The sequence below is a fragment of the Heteronotia binoei genome, chromosome 17 (genome assembly GCF_032191835.1).
Source record: "Heteronotia binoei isolate CCM8104 ecotype False Entrance Well chromosome 17, APGP_CSIRO_Hbin_v1, whole genome shotgun sequence".
NCBI lineage: Eukaryota > Metazoa > Chordata > Lepidosauria > Squamata > Gekkonidae > Heteronotia > Heteronotia binoei.
The window spans coordinates 21,411,950-21,439,510 of NC_083239.1; the positions used below are offsets into that span (position 1 = coordinate 21,411,950).

The 27,561-nt window shown below is 45.6% G+C and overlaps 3 protein-coding genes across 7 annotated transcripts in view; 2 read left to right on the forward strand and 1 right to left on the reverse strand.

Moving 5' to 3' along the window:
* The window catches only part of AZIN2 (antizyme inhibitor 2), a 30,843-nt gene extending 12,376 nt beyond the window's left edge, over positions 1-18,467 (forward strand). For all 3 annotated transcript variants that reach the window (XM_060258114.1, XM_060258113.1, XM_060258115.1), the window contains 9 exons: positions 3,960-4,131; positions 6,762-6,935; positions 10,849-11,021; positions 12,430-12,564; positions 12,964-13,129; positions 14,226-14,388; positions 14,899-15,011; positions 16,607-16,821; positions 18,139-18,467. In XM_060258114.1, the coding sequence (XP_060114097.1) occupies positions 4,033-4,131; positions 6,762-6,935; positions 10,849-11,021; positions 12,430-12,564; positions 12,964-13,129; positions 14,226-14,388; positions 14,899-15,011; positions 16,607-16,821; positions 18,139-18,283 (1,383 nt within the window). In that variant the 5' untranslated portion in view covers positions 3,960-4,032 and the 3' untranslated portion in view covers positions 18,284-18,467. The remainder of the gene's footprint in view (positions 1-3,959; positions 4,132-6,761; positions 6,936-10,848; positions 11,022-12,429; positions 12,565-12,963; positions 13,130-14,225; positions 14,389-14,898; positions 15,012-16,606; positions 16,822-18,138) is intronic.
* NDUFS5 (NADH:ubiquinone oxidoreductase subunit S5) overlaps positions 1-27,561 on the forward strand; it is a 187,902-nt gene that overhangs the window by 158,817 nt on the left and 1,524 nt on the right. The window contains exons 1-2 of one of the 3 annotated variants that reach the window (XM_060258471.1): positions 21,023-21,210; positions 23,391-23,608. In XM_060258471.1, the coding sequence (XP_060114454.1) occupies positions 23,393-23,608 (216 nt within the window). In that variant the 5' untranslated portion in view covers positions 21,023-21,210; positions 23,391-23,392. Of the gene's footprint in view, positions 1-21,022; positions 21,211-22,945; positions 23,068-23,390; positions 23,609-27,561 lie in introns of those variants that run through there. The other 2 variants (XM_060258469.1, XM_060258472.1) reach the window with 2 other exon arrangements.
* AK2 (adenylate kinase 2) overlaps positions 1-27,561 on the reverse strand; it is a 436,257-nt gene that overhangs the window by 30,077 nt on the left and 378,619 nt on the right. The gene's annotated exons all lie outside the window — the stretch shown is intronic.

The following is a 27,561-nucleotide window of genomic DNA, read 5'->3' on the forward strand; positions in this document are numbered from 1 at the left end:
AGTGGAGCTGGGTTGGTGGGGACAGGAAATACATTTTCCAGATGGGATCCAGAGATTGTCTGACCTATGTACTTCCCCTCCCCCCTTGAATGAATGATTCAAAATATGAGAATTGGCAAGTTGCATCATTTCCATAAACAGTATCAGTCACAGAATTTGGGTGACTTTGATGGAGAATTTGTAATGTTTTTATTACTGCACAGCCCAAACATATTAGTAAAGTCAAATTCTGGAAGCAGCCAGAAGTATTCTGTTTTATTGCAGGGACACACAAACATTAGACTTGACCCAGCTGTTCCTCTTTGGCTGCCTCTGTCATTCCTCCGGAAAGTTAAGTGGGTAGTTGCAAGCAAGTGACTTAAATGCACTTAATTGGCAGGGTTCCCCATGCTTCTGCTTCCCTGATTCTTCTAGGGGAAACTTGACACAACCTTTTGTACCCAAGTTCAAATGCTAGAGTGTGAGTGTTATAATAATAATAATAATAATAATAATAATAATAACAACAACTTTATATTTCTATCCCGCCCTCCCTGCCAAGGCAGGCTCAGGGTGGCTCACAGCATAAAAATACATTATACATCGAGTTATACTTATAAAATCATGGTTAAAACAATTTACAGATTATATTAAAATTAACATTAACAATATGGTGCTATAAACATTACATCAGATTAGATTAGAGTGTTCAGAGAGTGAAAGCTGGTGTGGTATAGTAATTAGAGCCTCAGATTAGGATCTGAGAGATTTAGGTTCAAATCCCCACTCTACTGTAAATCTCATCCAGTGTCTTTAAGACTATCACTGTCCATCTTTCCTCCTTCACCGTGTTGTTGTGAGTATAAAATGTAGGCGGGGACACATCGTACTCTACCTTGGTTCCTTGGAGGAAGGGAGGGAGAAAAGTGTAATATATAAATTAGGAGCAATCATGTCCACTGCTCACAAGGAGACAGACACCCCTCCCCCATTCCAAAGCCTGGCAAAATTTGTGCTGTGTTTGCTGGTTCTACCAGATGGAGAAACCCCCAGCGCTGTCAGGAAGCCAAGTGGATTCATCTTCTTCTGAGGGCAGATCGCTCTGATGGAGCCACCCCCTACAAATGGATAATACCTTGGTAGAAGCATGTGTGGGTTAACATCACTATAAAACAAACAGAACAGCTTAAAAACAATAACTTGGAACTGATGGATGCCATCCAAAAGAATATCTTGCAGTGGAGTGCCTTAAATAGTTAAACTCTACATAGAATGGTGGCCCTGAAGATAGATGATCCTCTCCCCAAATTGCTCATACTTATTTCTAGCAGTATCCCCCTCCCCAATAAATAAAAGTGTGGCAAAATATACTTGACAATGGGTAGGCTAAATGGTCCGTTTTAAATCCAGTATTCTATATGGATCTAGGGAAAAAGCATTTCCCCTGCCTCAAATTGTATTGTGAGGCCTTTATCTCAGTACAATACTATACAGTGTTGAGAAACCAAAAGACCTAAAATGGCTTAACCAAGAAAAAGAAGTAATGGGGAGAAAGTCCTTGAAGAATTGGTAAGGCAATTAAATTGAACAAGCCTCATATAAATTAACTCACCCACCTCAAATACAAGCAAAGTCTAGGAAAGATAGATTAAATAGTGTGGTTTCATAGAATCATAGAATTGAAAGGGGCCTCCAGGGTCATCTAGTCCAACACTGATTGAGCTGTTCATTGAATATTTACTTGGGTTTTAGTCAGGCATCTCAGTTGTGCAACTCTGAAAACTGCTGGTATCTGATGAAGGGAGCATTTATGCTTGAAAAGTTATACCCACAAATTTATGTTGGTCTCTAAGGCACTACTGGACTCAAACCTATTGGAAACTGGGATATAACAGCAAGATGAACAGGTTCTGTGGTATCCTGTCCCCCAGCAAAATATTAACCATAGGGAAATTAAGCACCAAAATGGAAGGGACGTGTCCCATAATATCAATATCTGCAAATAGCCAATTTCTGCTGTTTACCTCTAGTAAACAGACTTGAACCATTTTAAAGTGTTGATCAGATAGAGGCTCATCTTTGCAAAGGATAATTTTTGACAGAACTCCCATGTCTGTCAAAAATTAGGGTCACTCTTTTGGGAAACTCCTCCAAAATGTATGGGACTCTGGGAAAAGGGTTTTGAGGAACCTCTTCCCAAGGAGACTTGAAATGAAGTTTGGAGAGCACAGCTGTTAATATCAAGCTGCTTCGGTATTAATGAAACTGTATCCAACGTCTGAGTACCCCCCCCATCCAACAATCTTAAATGTTCTCAGCAAATAAATCTGAACTTTGATGGAGAGGGTGTAGAAAAGAAGGCCCTCATTGTCATATTTGGTGGACCTGGCCCAGGATTAGAAGATATGGGGCCAGAGCCCTATCTCATCATGTGACTCCGAAGGACTTGTTTGTCTGAATTGCATGCACATATCCCATATTTGCTTAGCAACAGAGCAGGAAAAGGCACCTATTGATATACAAATGGCTTAGCAAAATATGGAATACTTCATCAAGGACAAGCACAAACAGAAATATTTAAAACAAAACATTACATTGACTTCTGTATATTAAAACCCACTTGTTATTTATTAATTCAACAAAAACTCCTTGACACAATCTTTATATCTTATTCTGAACATGGTCCCAGAGTGCAGATAAAAAAATCTGTGTAAGTGAGTTGTGTACAGGTAGGGGAGATCTGTCTCTACAAACCTAGGGGTACCCCCAAGTTAACAGAAAAGCTCTGGAAATTTTTTTTTTAAATGTGAGGAAATAAAACCCCTGACAATTAAAGGAAAAACAAGATCTCACAATGCTTTGTCACAAGATCTTACATGCCATTTTGGGGGTTGCATAGCAACTGCACTTGAAGATGCCACAGTGTACAGCAGAGGAGATGGGTGAGGACAAGTTAGAGGCAGTAGGATTGGGATGAAAGAGAGAAAGAGATGGCAATAATAAGAGAGGAGGAGGTGGAAGGGGGAGAGAAAGAGAGAGAGTGCAGTGGGGGAAGAGGGGGAGGAGATGGCAGGAGGGCTAGGGAGGAAGAACCAGTGGTAGAGGATTAAGGTGGAGTTCAAAGAGTGGAACAAGTGGGAGCTACAGGGGATGGGACCTTCCCACTCCTGAGAATTATTTGCAGGTATCCTGCTTGGATCACAGGCAGTGTTCCCTCTAAGCTGAGTTAGTGTGAGTTAGCTCACAGTTTTTTAGCCTCTGGCTCACATGTTTTTGTCCAAGCTCAGGGAAATTGGCCCCAGAGCAAACTAATTTATGCAGTAGCTCACAGCTTCAATGCCAGTAGCTCACAATGTAGAATTTTTTTGCTCACAAGGCTCCACAGCTTAGAGGGAACATTGATCACAGGTATCCAAATAAAGTACTGATGCTTACCCGTTTACCTGATAGCAAAAGTTTAAAAATACATACATTTTTGGTTTGGTTTTCCTTTCATAGTGGCACTGAGGAGTAGAGTCCAAGGTAAAAGAAAGGAGCTTCAAGTGGGCATTTAAAAAGTTTATTTTATTTACTTCATTTATACTCTTCATTTCTCCTCACTGGGGACCTAAGGCCACTTACATCGTTCTCCTTTTCATTTTATCCTGACAACAGCCTTCTGAGGAAGGTTAGGCTGAGAGTGTGTGTCTGGCCCAAGATTACCTCACAAACTTCCACAGCACAGTGGAGATTCAAACCTGCGGCTCCTGTATTTTCGCACTCTAACCACTACACCATACCATTTAGAACCAGGTTGTTATACTTCTAAAAAGTTCAGTTTCCAGGTCAGGGAAATAATTTTCTAGCCTTCATGGTTGGAAAGGAGGAAGAATTTGGATATGCTCAGGTAGAAGTTGGAAAGATCATTGCTAAATATCTTTCCTTGGCTTGGATGGCTCGAGAAGGGCTTAACTGCTCTTCCAATTTTGTTTCTTTCCCAGTGTGTTGCATACTTAAAAACTATACCCCCCACAACAGAGATTTGAGAAGCAAGATTCTCCCTCGGTGGTGAAGATGGGTGGCTACTTGGATGAACTGGACGTCACGATGGTGGAGGAGGGTTTCACTATGAAGGACCTCATGGAGAACCTCCTAAAGGAGGCTTCCCAAAGGGTAAGAGGCTCTTCATGCATGCTCCCTCTGTAGCAGCAGCAAAAAAGGGCCAAGTGAAAACATGGCCCAACAGTTCTTCTGGTAGACAGCAGCAGAGGGACATGTAACCCAAAGAAAGGCCCGTAGCTACAGTAGAGCTCACAGGGTACTGGCCCCACCATTTACACACTGAGGCTACAGTCTTGGTGCCATCACTTACTACCCAAGAGGCCCTCTGCCAGGGCCATAGCCAGGATTTTAGGTTTGGTGGGGCCCACAGCAGGATTTGTTGTTTGGGGGGGGGGGCAGGGGGGCACCCGGTTTGGTAGCCCTGGGCTCTCAGCACTATATGCTGCCTTGATTTCTACAAGCTAACCCCCCTTGGCCTGAGCATTCACAGCAGCTCTGCTCCCCCCACCCCTTTCTTATGTGCCCCTCTCTTGGAGAGACAGAGACTTCTTGATTCCCCCTCCCCTTTTGCTCTGCACACTGTGTTAGGAAAGGGGAGAGAAAAAGCGAAAAGACCAGCAGCAATGATGCTGTTTCTTCAGAGTGGTGGTGAGCAAAGGGGACAGATTGGGGGCCCTCCAATGGAGGGGCCATACAGTTGGAAGGGGGGTTGAATGGACGGGCCTGCCCCCCCCCCGGGCCCCACTGTAGCTATGGGCCTGCCCTCTCCTCCCTGCCCCAGGCTTGCTTGAGCAAGAGGACTGAAAGGAGAGAAGCCTGGTGAGGGAGGAGACAGCAGCCATGGAGCTTGTCCACTGCTGGCCAGAGGGATGGACTTGTGCTGCTGACCCACCGATGGGGCCAACCAGCTCACTGAGAGGGCTCCAAGCCTCCATCTCTCCTGAGACTTGGTGGCCTTGGGAAGCAGCTGGAGGACTTCCTTCCAGTGAGGCCAGGTGGCTCGAGGCTGGCAGGGCTTTGCAAAGATTAGGCAGGCACAGAGAGTCTGTCTGCCGGGGCCTGGAGTGGGGCAAGAAAGACAGCTGGCCCATGTTGACCAAGGATGGTTTCAGACTGCTGCTTCTGTATGCAGAGGATAAAGTGCCTAGCAGCCACAACATGCTTCTGGGCTGCAGGGTCTAGCTGAGGTGTGCCTGGGTGGGCAGATTAGGGCCACCACACCTGGATGGGGAAGGGAGGGGCAATTTTGCCTGGTCAATCCACTCATTGCAGCTGCGCTCACTCTGGGTGGCCCCCTGGCTCCCCCAAACAAAAAATCCTGTCTGTGTGCCCCACCAAACTTGAAATCCTGCCCAAAGAAAAGAGAGCTTCACAAGAATCCCAGGGGCACAGAAATATTTCTAGCCCTGAGTTGTGAAAATATGCTTAAATGCATGTGCGTAGTATGTTATGAGATCTCGGAAGCCAGAAGAGTCATTAAACCCAACACTTTTCCAGGAGTTTGGCTTCAGTTTGCATTACACTCCTTGCTCTTCCCTATGATAAGAAGGAGGAAAATAAGTTATGTCAAATAAGAGTAGTTATCATTCATTTTGCATCACTTATTTATTTATTTATTTATTTATTTATTTATGTAAATATTTATATCCTTCCTTTTCTCATAGCTTAAGGCAGTTTATGATTAAAACATTAGGAAAACATTACAATTTAAAGCTAGCATAATAACAACCCCAGATAACCTTCTTCCAGCTAGAAGAAGCCTGTAGGTCAGGGGTGGCCAACGGTAGCTCTCCAGATGTTTTTTGCCTACAACTCCCATCAGCCCCAGCCACTGGCCATGCTGGCTGGGGCTGATGGGAGTTGTAGGCAAAAAACATCTGGAGAGCTACCGTTGGCCACCCCTGCTGTAGGTTATACCATTAAAAGCCTTGGTGAGTAAGATAGTCTTGCAGCACTTCTTGAAAATTTGTGTAGAGTGGGAGCTGCAGTGGAAAAGGCATAGACTCTGGTTGATACCAGCCAGGCTATACTTTAAATGAGAGAACATCTGGAAGTGTGAAGGTGGTGCACAAGGACATATGAGGGGAGGCAGCTCGTTAGATAGGTGGGTTCTTAAGGGTTTTAATGGGAACTTTGATGTGGAAAAAACTGGCAGCATTGGGCTGTGGAAGAGATTTTGTGGATGGAATATGAGCTTGGGGTTTGGCATGCTTAAGCCTCTGCTTCCCATGGTCCTGATTGAAATCAGCCCTGCACACCTGGGAACTTGGAGCACATGTCTGATTGGGAAGGATGCAAGGAAAACACAGCATGTCATTAGATCCTGTCCTGCCTTGGATGGTCCAGGCTAGCCCAATCTCATCACTTCTCAAAGGCAAAGTAAGGTCAGCCCTGCTTGGATGGGAGGCCACAAAGGAAGTCCAGGATCGCAACACAGAGGCAAGCAATAGTAAACCACCTGTTTGTCTCTTGCCTTGAAAACCCTACAGAATTGCAGTGAGTCAGCTGCAATTTGATGGTGCGTGGCTTTCCACCACCAGTTAGGCCCGAGTAAGGGTTTATAACCTGGAACGCTGCAAGTCAGATTCAATTAAATACATTCAGCCCTTAGCAGAGGGACCACATGTACTGTCAGTTGCCTTAAGTGATAACTGTCCGAATAACTGGATATAACAGTTTTAAAATAAATCGGGTGATTTGTCCCAGAAATAAGACTGCTAAATTTCCTTCCTGGTCTCCAGGGTAGCCGAGAAGCCTTTTTTGTGGCAGATCTTGGAGATGTGGTGAAGAAACATCTGCGCCTCCTCAAAGCTTTGCCCCGTGTCAAGCCCTTCTATGCTCCAAAGTGTAACCGCAGTAAGGGAGTGGTCCAGATGCTGGCAGGACTGGGGGTTGGATTTGGATGTGCCAATAAGGTAGGATCATGGCAAAACTGGGGGCCCTTGAAAAGGAATTTGGATTTACTTTGCTGTAACACACTGGGGGGCTGTGGGGAATTGCAGGAGGGAGAAGTAATTTGCAAGCTCCCCACTCCCTTTCTTCCTCCAGAAGTTGCATAAGCACTTAGTGTTTAAACAGGCTCCCCCTCCTCCACAACTTTTCTTTTTAACTGACTCTCAACATTCTTTTCCTTCTGGAACATGCTCAGTCCTCAGACTTTTAAAAGAAAAACATTCTTTTTAATATACTTTACAGAGTGCTTTTTCATATCCTCATTTTCCTTACTTGTGTGTTCCTGTTGCTTTGGGGAATTTTTTCCTGCTTTGCTTATGTTTTCAGGCTCTGAGTATCAAGTGCAAATAGTCAGGCAAGGCAGAGTTGTTCGGTCCAAGGTTAGGGGTCCAGAAGACAGGCAAGGCTTAACATCTATCGTACTTGTTGCATCCACACCTAACAACTTTCCTGGGCTGGTTTTTATAGCCCCATGCTTAAGGGTTATGTTTGCAGCCAGCTGCTCAGAAGCAATCCTGCAACTACTCATCTTTGTTACTAGCAAGCAGCTGGCATCAGGCAGGGAGGCGTGCACTTTGCCATTTTGCCTGTAGTTCTGTTCTAAGCCTTTGTCTGGGTTATACTGGTGGTCTGGGAATGGCCAGTTGGGGTTTACCTGCTGAATCAGGACTGGAGATGTTGTGGCTCTGTATTAGCTGTCGGCTGGAAATCCTGACAAGCCTGCAGCTCATTTTTCTGCTGGTTAGCTTCTCCTGATAAATCAAGGCTGGCTACATGGGGCTTCTCTTCTCCTGAGGAGTCCTTGCTATCGCTGAGCCCTCACTGACACATGATGGTCCCTCTAGTGGTCGATTAAATATTATATCAGTTTATATGTGACATAGTTTATATGTGAAATATTATATCAGTTTATATGTATCTGGCATATTCAGGGAGATATGCCAGACATAAAGTGATATAATATCAAATCAACCACTAGAGGGAGCAAAGCACATTCAGAATGAGAGGGGGGACCTTGAAGCAACAGGAACACACATGTGAGGAAAATGAGAATGCAGAAAAGCACCAAATCTTATTTTTTCTGCCCTTACCTAGATAACCCAGGCTGGCCTGGTCCCCTCAGAAGCTAAGCAGGGTCAGCCCTGGTTAGTACTTGAATAGGAGACCACCAAGGAGGTCCAGTGTTGTTATGCAGAGGCAGGCAATGGCAAACCACCTCTGTTCATCTCTTGTCTTGAAAATCACATGGAGTCGCCATAAGCCAGCTGAGACTTGATGGCAAAAAAAATCTCCCCCTGCCTTCTGCATTTCCAGGGCATTCCCTGGACAATTTATTATTAGATATAGTTAGGGCTCTTTTTTAGGAAAAAGCCCAGAGGAACTCATTTACATGCTGGGCCACACCTCCTGATGTCACCATTGTTTCACATGGCTTTTTTTGGTAGGAAAAGCACAGCAGGAACACATTTGCATATTAGGCCACATCTCCGACATCAAGCCAGCCAGACCTGTGTTCCTGTGTGTTTCTGCTCAAAAAAAGCCCTGGATATAGTCATTCACCACAGGACATACACAACCCCAGTGCTGTTTTGCTATCTGTATCATGATCATAGCAGCACAGAAGGAAGAGAAAACTACTTCACATGTGCATGGAAAAACATATGTGTTGAACTTTTAAGATATTTCAAATTGAAGAAGATGACATTGGATTTATGTTCCTCCTTCCACTTAGATCCTTAGAGTAGCTCACAATCTCCTTTATATTTCTCCACCACAACAGACACTCTGTGAGGTAGGTGGGGCTGAGAGAGCTCTCCCAGAAGCTGCCCTTTCAAGGACAACCTCTGCCAGAGCTATGGCTGACCCAAGGCCATTCCAGCAGCTGCAAGTGGAGGAGGGGGGAATCAAACCCGGTTCTCCCAGATAAGAGTCCACACACTTAACCACTACACCAAACTGGCTAACAAGTACTGGTTCATACAAAACATTTGGAAAATGTTGTATTGATGACAAAATCATTTTTTTCACAAAATGTGTTGCTATAAATAGGTATCTCATATAAATATTATATAAATGTTCATGGACTAATTGTGATTTGTTATGATGCACAAATCTTGAAACAGCCCTTGCCCCTTGGTCATTTTGCCAACTACAGTGCCTCCATGGCAAAAAAATTTCTCTGTTCTTTGCTTCTTTAAACCAGCATCAAATGTTCAGTTCCGAATTGTAAAGACATTTATGTCCTTTGTGGGGATGTTTCAAAAGCACCCTCAAGATATTCATCATAAATGTATCATTTCTTCTTGGGCAGGTGGCTGTGAATCTGTAGTAGTAAAACAAAATTCAAGCCCAATAGCACCTCCAAGACCAATAATGTTTTCCAGGGTCTAAACTTTCTTGAGTCACAGACCACTTCATCAGATAGAAATGAGATTGAAGATCCATCAGCCCTTCTATCCAAGTCAGAAAGTAGAGGAGGTATTACTAGGAAGGGTCTAGTGGAATCAGTATGCAGAGGTACGATGCAAAATGAGCTAGGTGTTACACACAGTGGTATTCACAGAAGTGGGAAATGCAGAAAATAAGCATCTGTAATCTGACCTGCACAGCCCAGGTTAGCCTGATTTCATCAGATCTTGGAAACTTAACAGGATCAGCCTTGGTTAGTACTTGGATGGAAGACTGCCAAGGAAATCTAGTGTTGCTATGCAGAGGCAGACAATAGCAAAATACCTCTGAGTGTCTCTTGCCCTGAAAACCCTATGGCGGGGTCCCCATAAGTCAGCTGCAACTTGATGACAAAATTGTATAAGAATGCAATGTCCCCATTCAGCCTTGGGGGGGGGGGTGTCCATTGTCCTGAACTTGTTGATGTCAGCAGTCACACTTTGTAATTTCTGTTTTGAAGCTTCTTTGCAGTAGAACTGCCTGCCACTCCTGAGTCAGCAATGAAATATCCTGGAAAACTGAACTGTTTACCCACTGGTTGAGATTTTGATGTGCTACCTTCTGACCTGGGTATAAGGACTGATGGATCTTCCTTTTCATTTGTATGTGATAAAATAAGCTTTGTCTCATGAAAGTTTATACCCTGGAAAAATTTGTTGGTCTTGAAGGTGCTAACTGGACTCAAATTTTATTTCCTGTGTGTGGGAGTGGGAATTTCTGGAAAAAAATGAACAATCTGAGTTCTGCAAGTCTGCAGTAAAGAGCAGCTGTGAATGCTGCTGATTAGTTAGTCTCCATACATTCCATGCAGCTGGGTTGCAATTGTTTTAAAAAATATTTTCAAATTATGATTTAGACTTGGAATACGTAAACTGATTATGTACATCTGAGCCTTTCAAAAACAAAAGAAGTGGGCTGCCTCCCTGAACCAGGGGTGGAAAGGGCTGGCCGATGCCTGCTGCTTGTCTTGAGAGAATGTTTGTCTCTATTGTACTGTATCTGTCTTCATTCTAAGTGTTGGGAAGACTGAGGCTCAACAACTGATGGAGAAGCCTGAGATCCGACAGGAAACCATTCAGAGATGCCAGCATCCATTCGGACATGATAGGGCTGAACAGATCAGGAACTCAGCTAGCAGGCCATCTCAGGGGCAGGAAGCAGATGGAAAGAAGGTCTCAAAAGGAGGAGTTGGAGCTGGCCTGGGAGTTCCATTGCAGGTGGTGGGGCAAAAATGGGTCTCTGGCACACGTGGTCAGGAGGATTCTCTGCCCCCAAATCAGGCCGATTCTGGTGTGTAATGCTTGGCTTGAAATGCCTGCTTTTTGCTCTGCCCACTAGTGGCACAGAGACAAGAGAGTCCGGGGCCTGACAGAGCCTCATAGTGCCCAGTCAATCAACCTCTTCCAATGCCTTTTGCTTTCCCTTCAGCCAGAGGTGGCACTGGTGAAAAGTGTCGGAGTCCCATCAGACAGGATAATCTGCACAGGCCCCTGCAAGCAGATCTCCCAGATCAGATACGCAGCCAGCCAAGGGGTGCAGCTGATGACTTTCGATAATGAAGTGGAGCTTGGGAAGGTAGCGCGGAACCACCCATCTGCCAGGTAGGCATACACGGCACCTGTGGGGATTGCAATGAACAGAAGAGCCTTGAGCAATAAGAACAAGAGCTGTAAACCTTAGACCTTTGAGTATCACAAAAATTTCAGTGCTTTTGTTCAGATCCATCGGGATTCCAGGTAATAGAGGTTTCTAGCCCTTGTGGTTGTAAAGAACCAGGAGGTTAAAGAGGAGGCTAAGCTTGAAGCTTTCACCTTGATATAGGAGTGGTTGGGCTGTTATAAAAGTATGCCAGATACTGAACAAATTAAGTGTTGTTTCTCCAGGGATGAGGTCTGGAAGGGGAGGGGGCAGCAACAGCTCTGTGAATGTGCAGAGAAAATTGACCATGCATAGTGCTAATTGGCTGCTACCTGTGCAGTCATCAATTTGCCTCCCTATACTCCCCATATTTTTCAGTCATTTAAAAAGTGTTATGCATTAATGTAAGGAATGAATAATTAAATGAATAAACATGCATGTGTTATCTAAACGACAGACAGCCTATCTGCTATAGCCAGTGTGGTCTAATAAATAGAATGTTGGACTGGGGTCTGGGAAACCCAGGTTCAAATCCCTACCCTGCCGCGAAAGCTCACTGGGTGACCTTTGGCCCAGTCACATACTCTCAGCTTAATCTCACTGTCAGGGTTGTTTTCGAGGATAAAATGGAGGAAAGGATGATGATGTAGCCCCCTTTGGGTTGAGAGAAAGGCAGGATATAAGTGAAACCAATTAAAAAACCCTATGCTATGTGGAGCCACTGTGGCTGTCTCCTTGAGAGAGGAATCCATGGTGACACCTATTTTAATATCACAACTTTTGCTAAATGTCAGCAGTTTTTTTAATATGGGAAAATATTTTAGTATGTATTCCCCACCCAAAAGGGTGCCAAGAAGAGTACTACCATGTGATTTTTTCTGCTCAGATCTTCTAGCTGTAAGTCTTTGGCCTACAATGTCCCAGGGTCCCACCAATAACCTTGTTCTGGGATGTAAGGAAAGGGAAGCAATCAGCAAATAAGAGGGTAGGAAAAGTCATCCTGTGTGCAGAATACGAGGCCCAGCCCAGTGTGCAGCAGTAGCATCTTTGTTGGCTGCATGACTTCTATGTTTCTAGGTATATAGCACCACACACACTTTTGGTGTGAAGTGAATAGTAACTCCTTTGCAGAGGCAACAGTAATAGTGGTGCTGGAAAATGCTGTCAGACTGCAGCTGATTTATGGCAATCCCGTAGGTTTTTCAAGGCAAACACAAACAGAAGTGATTGGCCATTGCCTGCCTCTACATCGTAACCCTAGAATTCTCTGGTGGTCTCCCATCCAAGTGCTAGCCTTAGCCATCCAAGTCAGGCCTACAGTTATTGTAGCAAATTAATTGAAAACACCTCCCCCCACACATTTTTTCACAGAATGATTTTGAGCCTAGCAACTGATGAGTCTGAGTCTTCTGGACATCCCACTATGAGGTTCGGCACCACCCTGAAATCCTGCCGGCACCTGCTAGAGACTGCAAAGGGTATGAATGTGGAGGTGGTCGGAGTCAGGTAGGCAGCAGAATTTCCTGCAAGGAAAGGTGGTCCTTTCCAGGCCGTGGCTTCCCTCCCTCTCCCATTGCACATCCCTCCCTAGATGTGACTGCCAAGGCCTGATTCTGAGACGCCTACCCAAAAGCAAGAAGGGACAACCAAGGAGAACATATTGAGATGAACTGGGATGTTCTGGAATGGAGGAGAACAATGGGGGATAGCTCTCTGCTAAGGAAAAAGGAGAAGGGTGTGGCATGAGCACATCCAAAATGGCAGCTGGTATTGGGTCCTTGGTGGTCTCCATGAGCAGCAAGGGGATGAGGTTGAGGAGGGCCCTCACTGAGTGGAGACTCAGGCCTGCAGTGGGATTAACACTTCCAAAAAATAACATGGTTATCCACTTGCCTTCCTTTCTAGCTTCCACATTGGAAGTGACTGTACCGATCCTCAAGTCTTCACTCAGTCCATAGCAGATGCTCGCCTGGTCTTTGAAATGGGTGCAGAGCTGGGCTACAAGATGCGCCTCTTGGGAATTGGAGGTGGATTTCCTGGTGCAGAAGAGACCAAAGGACGCTTTGAAGAGGTACAAGGATATTCTGGCATTCCTTCTTTGATGTTCAGTTCTCTCTAAGCCAAAAAGTTTCCTCAGTAGCCTTAAGCAACTCTCTCTTCACCCGTACACCAAATAGCAGCCCAGGATGGGAATGAGTGGTGGAAGGGCCAGGGCAGGGCAGACTCAGGATTCTGGTCTTAGGGATTTTGACAGGTGGCATTCTGAGGCACAACTGAGGGGGCAAAAACTGATCCTTAATTCTTGTGCCAGGGGCAGGGTGGTTCCCCCCTCCCAGGATATTCCTGTGCTGTAGAGTGGGATGGCTGCTGCTCACTCTCATGGTGCTTGGGGCTATTTTGGGGTGGGAGCAAAACCTGTCCCCTCTGCCTCCAGATGGTCCAGCTTCCTACTGGTAGATAATGGAAAAGGATAAGTATTCAGCATGTCTTTGCGCAGACACATGGAGATACATGGCACTACCCCCAGGGTTCCCTGAAATACACTCCTCCAACAGTGCCATCACCATGAACTTTCAGGCCATGGTAATGCTGCATATTTTGCTAGTAGGAGCTTGAATAATTATTTCATAGCAGTAGCAGAAATCTTGGTTTCTGGGTAGATGATGTGTTAGGGTACTAACTGTTGAGTGGTGGTGGAAAGTGACATCAAGTCCAAGCAGACTTATAGAGATTGTGTAGGGTTTTTCAAAGCAAGAGACACTCAGAAGTTGTTTGCCATGGCCTGACCCTGCATAGCAACCCTGGACTTCCTTAGTAGACTCCCATCTAAGAACTAACCAGGGTGATCCTGCTTAGCTTTAAGATTGAGCTAGCTTGGATCATCCCAGACAGAGAAGATTTGAATGCAAACCAAAATGCTAACATTTGATGGATTTGAAGGTGAAGGGGAGCTAAACATTGTGGCAGGTTCTGACGGAGTTCTAACACATTTAACTTGAAAAGCATGCATGCCTGTTCCCAATTAAAACATCAGGGATCCTGTTACAGAAGGGATGGGTACACTGCTCAGTTTACAGCTCTGAAGCACAAGACAGAGAACTTAGTTGGACCTAATTTCTGCATGTCAATAACAACAGAATTTTGGACTCTTTTCCCTGCTTAATCAGACAACAACAGTGGTCAACTCTGCCTTAGACCTGTATTTCCCAGAAGGCTGTGGGGTGGAGATAATTGCAGAACTGGGATGCTACTACGTGGATTTGGCTTTTACCTTTGTGGTCAATGTAGTTGCCAAGAACGAAGTTCCTCTGGATCATCTGGGCTCTGACGGTAGGTTTGGTCAGAGAACATGGTAGATTCCGAGTGGATGCACAAAGAGCATGAGTGATCTTTACATGCTTCCTCCGCCTTTCTCCTCTCCGCCTACTGCTTTTTGTTGTTGCAGTGCCCTGTGCCCTGCTCAGCTCTCCTGGCTCTAGTTGCTGATGCTGATGCTTCACCGGCTCAGCCATGGCAAAAAGAAAAAGTGAGGGGGAATTAGGCTGCACCCTGGAGGGCCCCACTCGAAGTCAGGCTGTAGTGCCCCTACAGGCCCCCCTGTGGATATGGGCCTGCCACACACTAGGATGCTGATAGCCTGCAAAATTGTGGCTTTTGCACATTCCCAGGGTATTGAATGCAGCCTGCTTGCCACTGGTTGGAAGGTGCCACGGAGAGAAAGCACCACCATGTGCAGGGCAGACATCACTCCTTAGGGGCCCCTCCTCTGTTAGATGTGGTTTTCAGTATCCCAAGACATCACAAGCTTGTCCTCTGTTGCACTTCCTCTCCATCTTCCAGAGGAAGAACCCGGAGGTAAGAAGAGCTTCGTCTACCACCTGAACGATGGCGTCTATGGTTCCTTTAGCTCTGTCATCTTCAACAACACGTGCCCAGTCCCAATCTTGCACAAGGTAAAGGGAACTTTGCCCTCAGGGTCTCTCATACAGAACCACAGGGGGAACCATACTTCCACTTGGTGCAAAATGTAGGAAACTCTCTGGGGTGCCAAAGTGTGGGAAGGGAAGGCAACTGATCTCAGCTAGCAAATACCTTGGAAATAATATATTATATATAAATAATGTGAATACCTATGTAGTTTTAAATAATAATCTTAGTTTGTGATTTGGATTCTTCCAGGCCCTGATTTGGGGAGTGAGGGAGGGAGAACTGAGCCTGGAAGGCTCAAGCAGAAGCTCTACCACTGAGCCACAATCTGCTACTCTCTGTCCCCCCATATATACAATAAATTGGGGGGGAGGGGAGAGAGGGAGACCATGGCTCAGTGACAGAGCACCTGATTGGCATGCAGAAGATCCCAGGTTCAATCCCCAGCATCTCCAGTTAAAAAGGACCAGGCAGTAAGTAGTGGGAAAGACCTCCATTTGAGACCCTGGAGAGCTGTTGTCAGTCTGAGTAAACAAGACAGGCCTTGATGGACCAAAGGTCTGATTCAGTAGAAGGCAGCTTCATGTGTCTGCTCATGTGTGAGACTGTCTGCAGAGAGGCAGCTTAGTGGCTTGCTGGGACATGGTTGAGAGCTTTCTGATCTCTGCCAGAGATGCCCAAGGCACTGACACTGTTTGTAAAGAGTGGAAAAAAGCGGGCATTAAAAATGTTTTTAAAAAGCATCCTCCTCAGTTCTTCTTCACTGAATTTGCTGCTTCATCTGTGATAAAACCCAAACGGGGTGGAGGCAGAGCAGCACCCCTTGGGGTCATTCATGTATTGCCTCATGGGTCCAGATGCAGTTCTTGGGGGTAATCTGAAATGACTGGACTGCTCTTAGCAGTGGCTGCTGGTTCCCATTCCACCCCTAGGTCTAGTTGGTAGTCAACTTTGGTAGTTCTTTCTTTTTGCTTTTGGCTTGACTTGTTTGCATTAGCAGCTCCCCAAATTGGCTCTCTCAACCAAATCCACTGAACAGAGTAGATGTCGTAAAACATAAAACAGAGTACAGAATGATATAGGCCACTTTATCACCATTGGTGAGAAAGGCAGGGTATAAAATTATTTATTATTTTAAAATTTTATATGCCACCTTTCGACCCAAATAGGGTCCCCTATTGAACAAAATTAGTAAATAAATTAGTAAATAAGTAACAAGTAAATAAATAAATAAATATTTTGCTGGACACTGCCTTTAAGTTGTTAGTTGCCTCATGTTCTTTTGATATCGTTGGGTGGGATCCATGCTGATGCTTAGATCTGTGTGTAACCATAGAATGGAACAAAGTTTGAGTCCAGCAGCATCTTAAAGACCACAAAAGCTTATACCCAGATTTAAACTTTGTTGATCTTATAGCTGGAACTGAGTTCAAATTTTGTTCTGTTGCATTAGACTTAATATGGCTACCCACCTGAATATCTTCATAGTACTGGATATAGAATCCAGCACCTGAAAATGCCAGCTATTTTGTGTGTCAGTTTCTTGTCCTTTGGGCTACAACAGGGAATTACAGAAGGCCAGGTGAGGCCTTTTACTGTCTGTTAACTCTCCCCCATGCAGAAGCTGCCTCCAGATCCCCCCTTGTACAGCAGCAGTCTCTGGGGGCCTACAGGGGACAGCCTGGACTGCATTGCAGAAGGCCTGGAGCTCCCTGAACTGCACACTGGGGACTGGCTGATCTTTGAGACCATGGGGGCCAACATGGGACCAGCTTCCAGCTCCCTCAGTAGAGCACAGCCAGCGCGGATTTACTATGCCATGTCTAGGATGGCTTGGTGAGAGAATTTTGTGGAACCATTAGGGAGGAAAGAAGGAGGGGAAGGTGGAATCAGATCACCAGGGAAGGAAGTTGGCATGGATGTGGGAGAGGCCACATTTGCGTCATGAAATGCAGATTCAAGATTGCCAACCCCCAGATGGGGCCTGGAGATCTCTCAGAATTACAGCTGATCAGAGTACAGAAATCAGTTTCCCTGGAGCAAAAGGCTGCTTTGGAGGGTGAGCTCTATGACATTGTGACCTGATGTGCCCACTTCCCTCTCCAAACGCCACCCTCTCAAGGTTCTGCCTCTCAAATCTCCAGGAATTTCCCAGTCCAGAGCTGGCAACCTGTAATTGCAGCCCATTTTGGATGGCACAAGTCAGCACAACATAGAAATATGAGATATCGTACTGAGGGATCCAGGAGTGCATCTCCTCCATGTTGTGCTTTTTTAAAGGAAACAGCTGCTGTGTAAAGGCCCTGATTCGTATTGGGGCTGTGACATTGGGAGAAGAGGGGGTTCAGCTTTCCTTCCCTGGTGCTTTTGCCAGTTGAAACTGCACCCTGCCCAAAAAACCGGATGCCTCTTTTTTGCCCTTCCAGGGCTACTCATGGTTTGGGGTAGGGTTGCCAAGTCTGGAATGGGGGATTCCTGGAGATTTGAGGGTGGAGTTTGGGAAGGGGTATAATATCAAAGAGTCCACCTTCCAAAGAAGCAGACATTTTCTCCAGGGGAATGGATCTCTTGTCGTCTGCAGAGCAAGTTGTAATTCTGAACCTCCAGGCCCCACCGGGAGGTTGACAATTTTAGCTTGGGGATTGGGAAGGATTGTTCAGCACTGGCCCAGCCCAATTTAGGGCCCCAAACGGCTTCTCTTTCCATTTAAAAACTGCTGGGAAGATATGTGTGGTTCTGTACCCAGAAGCTGAGCTGTGTCCCTAAAAGGTCTCGGCCTCAGCTATGAACTCCGCACCCCCTCACTGTGGATTTGTGCAAGTCCAAATGGGACTGGCTGGCAGCGCTCATCAAGGTCTCTTCTTGATTGCAAATAATGCATTTGAACTGCTTTGAACCCTTTGAATAATCCTGTTATTGTTCTTTTCAAACCTCCCAAAGTGTGTTCTGTACATCTCTTTATCAGCCTTCAGTGGTGCAAATGGGCATAGGCCTGATATAGCCAGGAACCTCCACTGATTTGTTTTAAATTCATTTATCAAACACCTTTCCCCTGCACCAGAGACCCAAAACAGCTGCCATTTCTTGGCTCAGAAAAGCAAGCCAGGAGCTGATCTGGTTCTGTTCTATTGTTGGTGTTGGTGCTGTCTGCAGGGAAGCAGTCCAGCTCCTGCAGGGGAAGCTGCTGCCACCAGAAGAAGAGGACCGGGAGAACACGTGTGCCCCGCTGTCTTGTGGTTGGGAGATCACGGATACCCTGTGCGTCACCCCGGTCTTTGCTCCAGCAAGCATCATGTAAGCCATGCTGATCGGTCACCACAGTGGTGGTGGGGGGAGACCATCCTCCCAACAGATGCCTGCCATACTTTCTCTCTCAACAGCCTTCCTGCATCCTGCGTTTCCTGCCCGCAAGTGGGAGCCATTTTTTCTCCCCAATGCTGTGTGGTTTTTAAGTATGCAACATAAATCCTGTTCCTCCTGAAGCTACAGTCTCTCTGCTCTGTTTGTGTGCATGCATGTGGCCACCACCATCCTGCATTGGATAAGGACCCCTCCTTGAACCAGTATGTTGGAGTGATGTCAGCTGGCACTCTCTGGACCCTTTAAAAACTTCCAGCATAGCCTGACTGACTGGTCTGAGATGTCCGCTGGCCTCTTCCTCACTTGACAGCAGATCTACACTCTGGGGAATGGCAGATTTGCCCTTTTAAAAAAACCATTCTTTGTGACACTTTCTTGCACTGTTTCCAGAGTGATTCTAAGCAGCACATCCTCTAACTTGAGACGTCCCGTCACATTTTTGCATCTGCTTGCAGCCCTCCAACCTCATAAGGTGGCCTGTTGGAGGTGTTGTATGCCCTTTGGCTGCCTGCCTACAGGCTACAGTTTATTTATGTACTTGTTTTACTGGTAGTCCACCTTTCTCACTGAGACCCAAGACGGATTGCACAGAATAAGTCATTGCAATCGACAGGATGATGGGTGTTCTGATCTCCACTGGGTGGGTCACAGGCTGAGCAGGCTGCTGCCATCAAGAGGGGAAATAATCATACTGTCTGTAATTCAGATGGGGTCTGCTCAACATGTGACTATGTCCTGTGGATTGCAAGGATTTGCTGAATGTATACCAGGCTCTGTGTGCGAAAAAAAAAAGGACAGCTGAGGTCATAAAAGCAAAAAACACTTTTGGATCAGAACATAATAATGCACAGCGACAGCCAATTCCCTCCACCCAGAACTGATTCTGGCAGTTTTGGCAATAATTACAGACTGTCAAAAGCCCTTTAGAAAAGCCCTTTGAGTTGCCTGGTATATCTCTTCTATGGTGGGGCTTTCAGCACTTACATAAGGACTTGAAATGTACAACAGTCCCTTTCCTTTCACTGCATTTCCATTGCTGGTGGAAAAGTTCACCTGTTGAATTTCAGCCTGGTGTGTTGCTGGTGAAATTGTGTGAGTGTACCTTTTTGACTGCTGTATGCACTCATTGTTAGAAAGATAGGAAGAATCAGAACAAAAGTCTATCTGCTTTAACATCTTCTGGCCAATAAAGGCCAGCCAGATATTGCTGTGTTGTCAAGGCAGTAAGTCTTTCACCCCCATCAATACCTTTTCAGTGGCATTCTGGATTGCTTCCACATACAGACAATTCTCTGTGTAGCTCTCATTATACAGCAATAACAGGGCATCCACAAAAACATTTTCTCTATACTTTTCTTGTCTCACCTGGGGGACTTTTTAAAGAATAAGCAATGAAAGATCACTATAGCATTTTAAAGATCTATTGCAACAATGTACTACTTCCCAGCTTACTTTTTAAAAAAGTAACTGTCTAGCCTTTTCTTGTTGCAGTTATAAGGGGAAATGTGCAGGGTGCATCTTTAAAAGAAAGCCTCAAAATCCTCTGGTGCTAAGAGAATGAAGGAAAATTGTGTTGATGTAGATGCATGTACCTTCCCATCCACATGGAGTCCAAAGGGCTGCAGTCTTTCCCAAAACATGGTACTAAACCATGTTTGTGAGAGAGAATGAAGTAAAGTGGTGTGAGACACAGAAGAAGGATGAACAGAGGACAAAGTCATATGCTTGATCCTGAAAATTGTGCTGCTGTAAGGAAGCCAAAGTGGAGCAAAACTTCCATGTGGAGATGTTGTGTTCTTGCTGTGAAAGTAATGGTTGGCCTTTTCTACATAGTAATTGCAAAACTAACTTTGAGTGGCTGCCTGCTGTGTAAAGTATCCACTGGTAACTTTCTTCCAATCACATAGTGTCTTAAAGGCACAAGAGCTTTGCTGGGGAAACAGTTGGGAACCATACCACCATCTTTCCCAAATCTTTTAGAGCAGGGGTGGCCGATGGTAGCTCTCCAGATGTTTTTTGCCTACCACTCCCATCAGCCCCAGCATTGGCCATACTGGCTGGGACTGATGGGAGTGGTAGGCAAAAAACATCTGGAGAGCTACCGTTGGCCACCTGTTTTAGGGTGTGATCCTGTGCAAGTTTGTGGGGGAATAAGTCCCACTTTGGTCTGTTGAGACTTGGTGATGGAAAGCACTGCCAAGGTGCAGCCAACTTATGGTGACCCACAGGGTTGGACTTCCAGCAGTCACAGCATTGCAATCTTGGGAAGGGGAGGTTTTGGCAATAATTACAGACTGCAGAAGGAATGTAGCTGTCATTTCATATCAGTTCTAATTGGTGGGGGAGGGGCTCTGCAAATATTTATTGCTGCCCACATTTCCCCTTATAATTATGCTGTGGATGGGTCAAGCCAGGTCCAAAACAATCTGGATTCCATCACACCATGGCTTGACATTAAGACTGCAAATAGTACTTGCTTTAAAACAAAAACCTCCGCCAGGCAATTAGCCAGATTCACACCTACAATGGGCAGATGTCAGAATCTGTGCGTGTGTACACACACATGGAATGGTCCATCCAGATCAAAAATAAAATCAAAACATCATCTCCGGGTGCCGTTCCCCTTTCTGTGCTGCAGAGGGCTCTTAGTGGGGTTGAAAAAGAACCAAGGTCGCAAGAACCAGAAGCAGCAGCGAGCAGCACTGATTCCTCCTCCTGGCCGCTAGGGGGCGGCCAATTTGTAAATCCCGTCAGCCGTTCCTTCCCTGAGTCGCGCAGGAGCAGCCGGAGTGTCGTGACAACGAGCGGCGCGTTGACGGCAGCGGTGTTGTAAAAGACTTGCAAGGACAGGGTGAGGAAGAGCAGGTGAGTGGGTCTAAACGGGATTTTTCATTGCCCTCTTTTGGGGGTTAAATGAGGCTCTAGGGCCCGCTGCTGATTCTGGGCTGAAGCAACTTTGGAACGAGGCGGGCTGTCTTCACTGTAGGGAAATGGAGTCTGTGTGCAGCGGCAGCCTGCTTCTGAGCAATGAGCAAGGGGGAGGCTGTTACTTTTGTGCAGGGCAGCTTATCAGGCTGGCTGCTGTTTAAAGGGGAGGCTGGCGAGGAGGAGGGGTCTTCCCTGTGCAGCCTTGCGTGGGCTTAGCGGCTGTCTTAAACGCCGGTTCCCTCATGCAGGAGAAGGAGAAAGCAGAGTGAGCGAAGCTGCTGCAGGTTATGGGCGAAGGCTCGCCAAAGTCACGGGAAGAAAAGGTGTGGGAGGAGTTTTGAACGGGTATGGGAACCTGTAATCTGTTGTGGTCTATCTAGGGTTGTCAAGCCCAGTGTTCCCCCCTAAGCTGAGTTAGCGTGAGCTAGCTCACAGATTTTTAGTCTCCAGCTCACACATTTTTGGCTTAGCTCAGGAAGGATGACCCCATAGCACACTAATTTATGCAGTAGCTCACAGCTTTACTGCCAGTAGCTCACAAAGTAGAATTTTTGTTCACAAGACTCTGCAGCTTAGAGGGAACATTGGTTGTCAAGTCCAGTGTTCCCCCCTAAGCTGAGTTAGTGTGAGCTTTTTTAGCCTCCAGCTCACACATTTTTGTCTTAGCTCAGGAAGAATGGTCCCAGAGCACACTAATTTACACAGTAGCCAGATTGCTTGCTCACAACTTTAATGCCAGTAGCTCACGAAGTAGAGTTTTTGCTCACAAGACTCCACAGCTTGGAGGGAGCATTGCCCTCCCTGACCAGAGGAGTAGGATTGTCAGTTCCAGGTTGGGGAACTGGATATTTGGATATAGAGTCTAGGGGCAAGAGTGGGTACAATAGATTCCACTCTCCAGAGAATCAGTTTTCTCCTGGGGAACTGATCTTTGCAGTCTGGAACTGATTTGTAATTCCAAGAGATCCCCAGATCCCACCTGGAGGCTGGCATCCCTAGGCCCATCCTGCCCACTTGGGCCTTCAACTGTCACATTATGGAATACAGATAGCCTTGATAACACTGGGAGGGGGGCAGTGATCTGTGACTGCCACTGGAAAGCGGCAGTGCATCCTTGGTGATATTAATTAGATATGTCATCTATCTTGTTGGGCCAAGGACTGCGAATGAAAGTCTTTAGCGCCAGGTGTGCACATAAAAGAGCAGGGATTCCTTTGTTTGGATGCAAAGAATGGAAGGAGAGCCTCCTCTAGAGTTCCTTCTTTGGGAGAAATTTCATCTGTTCCCTGGCAGAAGACAGAATCCAGTCCAGCTAAAGAAAGAAATGGGACTTCAGGAAGTGACCACAACATGGCAACAGAAATCTGGCCACTGAGTTTACTTGACCTTTTGAATACCATTCCAGGAGAGGTCTTAAGGGGGAAGGAGTGCTTGCCAAACTGCTTTTTCAATTACTTCAAATATACAATAAGTTAAATCGGAGGGGGGATCCTTCTGCACCCATAAATGCCATCTTGCTACACATGTTGCCATCTACAAAGGGGAAGGTGGGGGGGCTCCTGCCTGGGCTTGAATGACAGTGGTAGGCAAGGCTTCCCTGAGAGCAGGTGCCCTGGTAAGACCTGAAGAAGAATCTTCAGAGGGCCTTTGAAGAAAGAAATGGTCTTGTTTCCAGACAGGATGAACTGGTGGTGGCAAGTGGCTCTGGTGGTTGCAGCATGGGGCCCATTTCTCTTGGAGGGAATGTGAGAATTCTTCATTGAGCTCTTGTGACTTGGGATCCAAGCCAGCTAGGTAAATTCTCTGCCGTGCAGAGATGCCTTGCACATGCCTGTACTGCCTGTCAAAGAAGCTCATGATAACTTTGTAGGCTAGGTGGCAGGTGGTAATATCTGTTCATTAGCTACCTGAAAGGGAGGGGGGGTCATTAGCCCGTCCACAATATGGGAATCTTTGGTACTTTGGATCCACCCCACCCCCCCACTGTGAAATGCTTGATCCTTCTGCAGTTCTCTTTCCTTGGAGCCAGGGTCCCTTCCAAAGCTACTTCAGCAGTCACCCTGGATCATCTGTGCATAGAACCTCAGTCCCCATTCTTGCTTTTCTCTGCCCCTCAGCCATGCCGCTTTTGGATCTCCAAGACAAACTGGGCATTGACGTTGACAGGTGGCTTACCATCCAGAGTGCCAAGCAGCCACATCAGCGGGCTTCTCTATGCCACGCCTTTGAGAAAGAGTGGCTGGAATGTGCTGATGGCATTGGGCAGACACGAGCCGAGAAGGAGTGCAAGATAGAGATGGATGATCTCTTTGAATGCATCAACAAGCAGAAAATGGTAAGGGCGGGGGAGCTGGGAGGTACACCTCTCATGAGAGCTTGTTCCCATGGGGTGCAGGGAAGAGAATGTCTGAAGATGGATAATATAGGCAGGATGTTGGATAAGGTCCAGAGGAGACCCAGATTCAAAACCTGTCCTCTGCCATGAAGATCGCTGGGTAACTTATTTTGGCCGATTCTATCTCTGAGTGAAAAATGGAGGAAGTTAGAACCTGTTCTGTTTGTTTTAGGTATTTCATAAATAGAAGAGCATACTAGTGGTGGTTAAAACCATTAAACATATTGCTTTAAAACCCAGCAGACAGCCTTTATGCATTCTTTTTTGTTTTAACAATTTATTGATAGCATATGGTTACACAACTTAATTATTTCTTAATTATTTCAGTATTAGCCCATATGACATTTCAATTCCCCCTCCCTCCTATATTGACTTCCCCAAGGTTATAAATTCAAATTCAATACTAAAGGTACTACTAACTGATCCAAATTCAATATATATGTTCTAGCCTTTATGCATTCTTGTTGGAATCTTTTATGATCTGCTACCAAAAATGTTAGGAAATACATGTTAAATTCAGAGGTTTGGAGTGGCAGTAATTGGAGTCGAGGCTTAAGCTTAGCAAAAGAAATAAAGTTTACTAGAAAACATCAGGATAGGGTACTTGGGGAAAAAACAGAAAACAATCTAGCTTACCAGCTAGTCTATCTATGTCTTGCTACATGGCTACGTTCTTCGTCTTCACTGTTCTTCTCCCCAAAAAGCATTTCGCCAAGAAGAGCAGCAATAAACCTTGCATACAAGATCAAAGCATTTCACACCTAACATCCTCTCTGTCCAATGTTGTGTTCACAACTTTCGCAGGCAAAGTAAGAACCATCCCACAATTGAGTTTAGGTCACAATACATCACTTCCTCTATCAGGTAAACAAACAGTTAACTATATAATGGCTGGAATGTGCATAGCTTGTATTCCAACAATTCTGAAAAGCTATGCTATAAGTTTATTTACTATATTTAGTCTGCCACTGTCACTGAGACTGAAAGTGAGTTACACAGTGTAAGTCAGTACAATCAGTATGAATAACATCGAGTAAGCAATGTACCAGGATAGTAGCAACCTGAATAAGCTAAACATATTAGGCATGATACAGAGTGTAGATTTAATGAAGAAAAATAGTTTATTGGTTTTTTACATTATGGAACAACCTCCCCTGGGAGGTGCGCCTGGCCCCCTCACTCTTGAGTTTATTTATTTATTTTTTTAGTCAATTTATATTTTGCCCTTTCTCAGGAATGGGCTCAGGGTGGATAACAACATAATAAAACAACAATTTAAAACATACATTTAAAATCAGAACAATGTAAAACAGTACAATGAACGGTAAACAGGTTATAAATAAGTTATAGATGGTGGCTCAGTTGGGCACATTTTACAACATACTGAAGGTCTAAAACAGTAATTGAAAATAAAAGATGGTATAGCAGCAGAGATGAACATATATATGAAGCTGCCTTATACTGAATCAGACCCTTGGTCCATCAAAGTCAGTATTGTCTTCTCAAACTGGCAGCAGCTCTCCAGGGTCTCAAGCTGAGGTTTTGCACACCTATTTGCCTGAACCCTTTTTTGGAGATGCCAGGGATTGAACCTGGGACCTTCTGCTTCCCACGCAGATGCTCTACCACTGAGCCACCTTCCCTCCCCAGCAAAGAGGCAAGCCGATGGGATAGGATGCTGGCTGTCTCAACCAAAGGCCTGGCAGAATAGCTCTGTTTTACAGGCCCTATGGAAAGGTAGTAGTTCAGCTGAAAGGCTCTGGCCCTGGTTGAGGCAAGTCGAGCGTCCTTCAGGCCAGGGGTGGTCAGTAGATATTGTGAGCTGGATTGTAATAATCTTTGGGGCCCATATGGGGAGAGGCAGCCCCATATGTCGGTCCCAGGAGGCAACTTAAGACGTTATTTAGGACTGCATTTGACCAATTTAGTTTTTATTTACTGGCAGTCCTGCCAAAGAATTTAAATTGTGGTCTTATTTGCATTGTAAGCCGCCTTTAGATAGAAAGGTGACTTAACAAATGTTTTGAATCAATAAATAAATATCTTTATTTTTTGGAAATTATGCAAGACATGTTGCTTATTTGTAGGTAACAACGCTCAAATTGCATCCCTTTTATAAAACTGCAGAGCAGATAAAAGCTTCCTCAGACAGGTACTAGAGAGCTCTGCTTCTTTTTCCAAGTTCCTTTCTGTTCTTATCTTCCCCTTCTGCTGTGTCATAACTGTTCCACCCCATAAAAACGTGAGTACTCTCAGCCCAAACCAAGGGCTGGTGATGGTTGCTGGTCTCATCATCAGTATCCATGAGGTGGCAAGAAGTCACCAGTATTTATTGTTGGAGGACAGAGCCAGTTGTAAACATCCCCAGGCATCAAATGGGAATGCATCGAATGAACACATGAAGAAGCCTTATACTGAATCAGACTCTTGATCCATCAAGGTCTGTACTGTCTACTCAGACTGGCAGCAGCTCTTCATGGCTTCAGGCAGAGGTCTTTCACATCTACTGCCTGGCCCTTTAACTGGAGATGCTGGGGATTGAACTTGGGACCTTCTGCATGCCAAGCAGATTCTCTGCAACTGAGCCATAACCCCCCCCCCCCCCCCATTAAACAACATAGTCCCCTTCAGTGGGAACAAATGATCCTCGCAATGGATGACTACATGATAACTGGAGTGACATCCAGTCCTCTCCTTTGGGACGCAGCCATTGTTGAAACACATCTGACTCTGTTAGATGTCGACTGGTCAAGTCGTTCTTTATGGCATTTCTCCTTTTCAGAGGAAAGCAGCCTTTCATGACTGAGTTGTCAGCTCAAGTTTAAGAGGCTACACATTTTGACTAAGTTTAGATTTCACTTTAAACAGAGAAACTTGTTACAGCAGAAACTCAAAAACAAAATCCAGTTTCTTTTTTTGTTAAGATTTAAACCATCATTTTTTTTAATCCCCTGCCTCTTTTGGGAGTAGAATGTAACTGGTTCTGCTTCCTAGGGCAGTGCTGGCAGAATAGCTGGTTACTGACCCACTTCCACTGTGGGGCCACTCTTCCTCCTCTTTCCGGCATGGGGTGCAGAGTCCTTGGCTCCTTTTGATGGAGAGTGTGCATTGAGCAAGGGGCTAATTGTCCCATCTGGAGGATGCTAATGTAGGCAAGGACACTGGAGGCAAGGACATTGGGAGTGAACCGCTGTCTTCGCTGCTTACAGACTTTCCTCTGGATATGCAGAAATGAGGATTGTGCAGGCTGGTGCTTGCTTCTGCCATACATTGGGCGGTTGTGCCAGATGGCCTTTTTGATGGTTGTCTGGCTGATGCTTTTCAGCTGTACCTTTCTTGGAGGGCTGGGGTGGCCTTCCATAGGATTCACCTTTTGCAGAGAATTTTGAGTGTGTTTGGATATCATTTGGGAGATGTATTAATGCTGAGCAGTCAATTGATTTTTGCTGTCTTCGTTGTATTCTCTCCTCTCTCTCTTTTTTCTTCTGCCTTCACATGACACAAGTGTTGCTGCATCACATTTCCTGTCCTCTCTTCCCTCCCCTTCTCCCCCACTCACATATTCAGGGTCTGCTGTAAACAAAGCAGATGTCCACATGCCAGGTTCCTGGGTCTGAGAAGACAGATTGAGCTTCTTGGCTGCCTAAGCATGAGGCTGGCTGGTTGTTTTCATTTGCTGGCATGCAGAAGTGGACAGGACAGGGGTGGGAAGCGGCTTAAGTGCTGGCAGAACTTGTTTTTGCCCTTTCTCTCCCCACCCTTCAGCTCCCATGAGATCTTGACAGATGTCCCTAAGTCTCAGGGCCTGAGATAAGGAAACTCAAAGTGAGAACTGTGCAAGAATCAGAGTGGTGTTAAACACCATTGCAGACTTCTAGTCCCAACCTGCAACA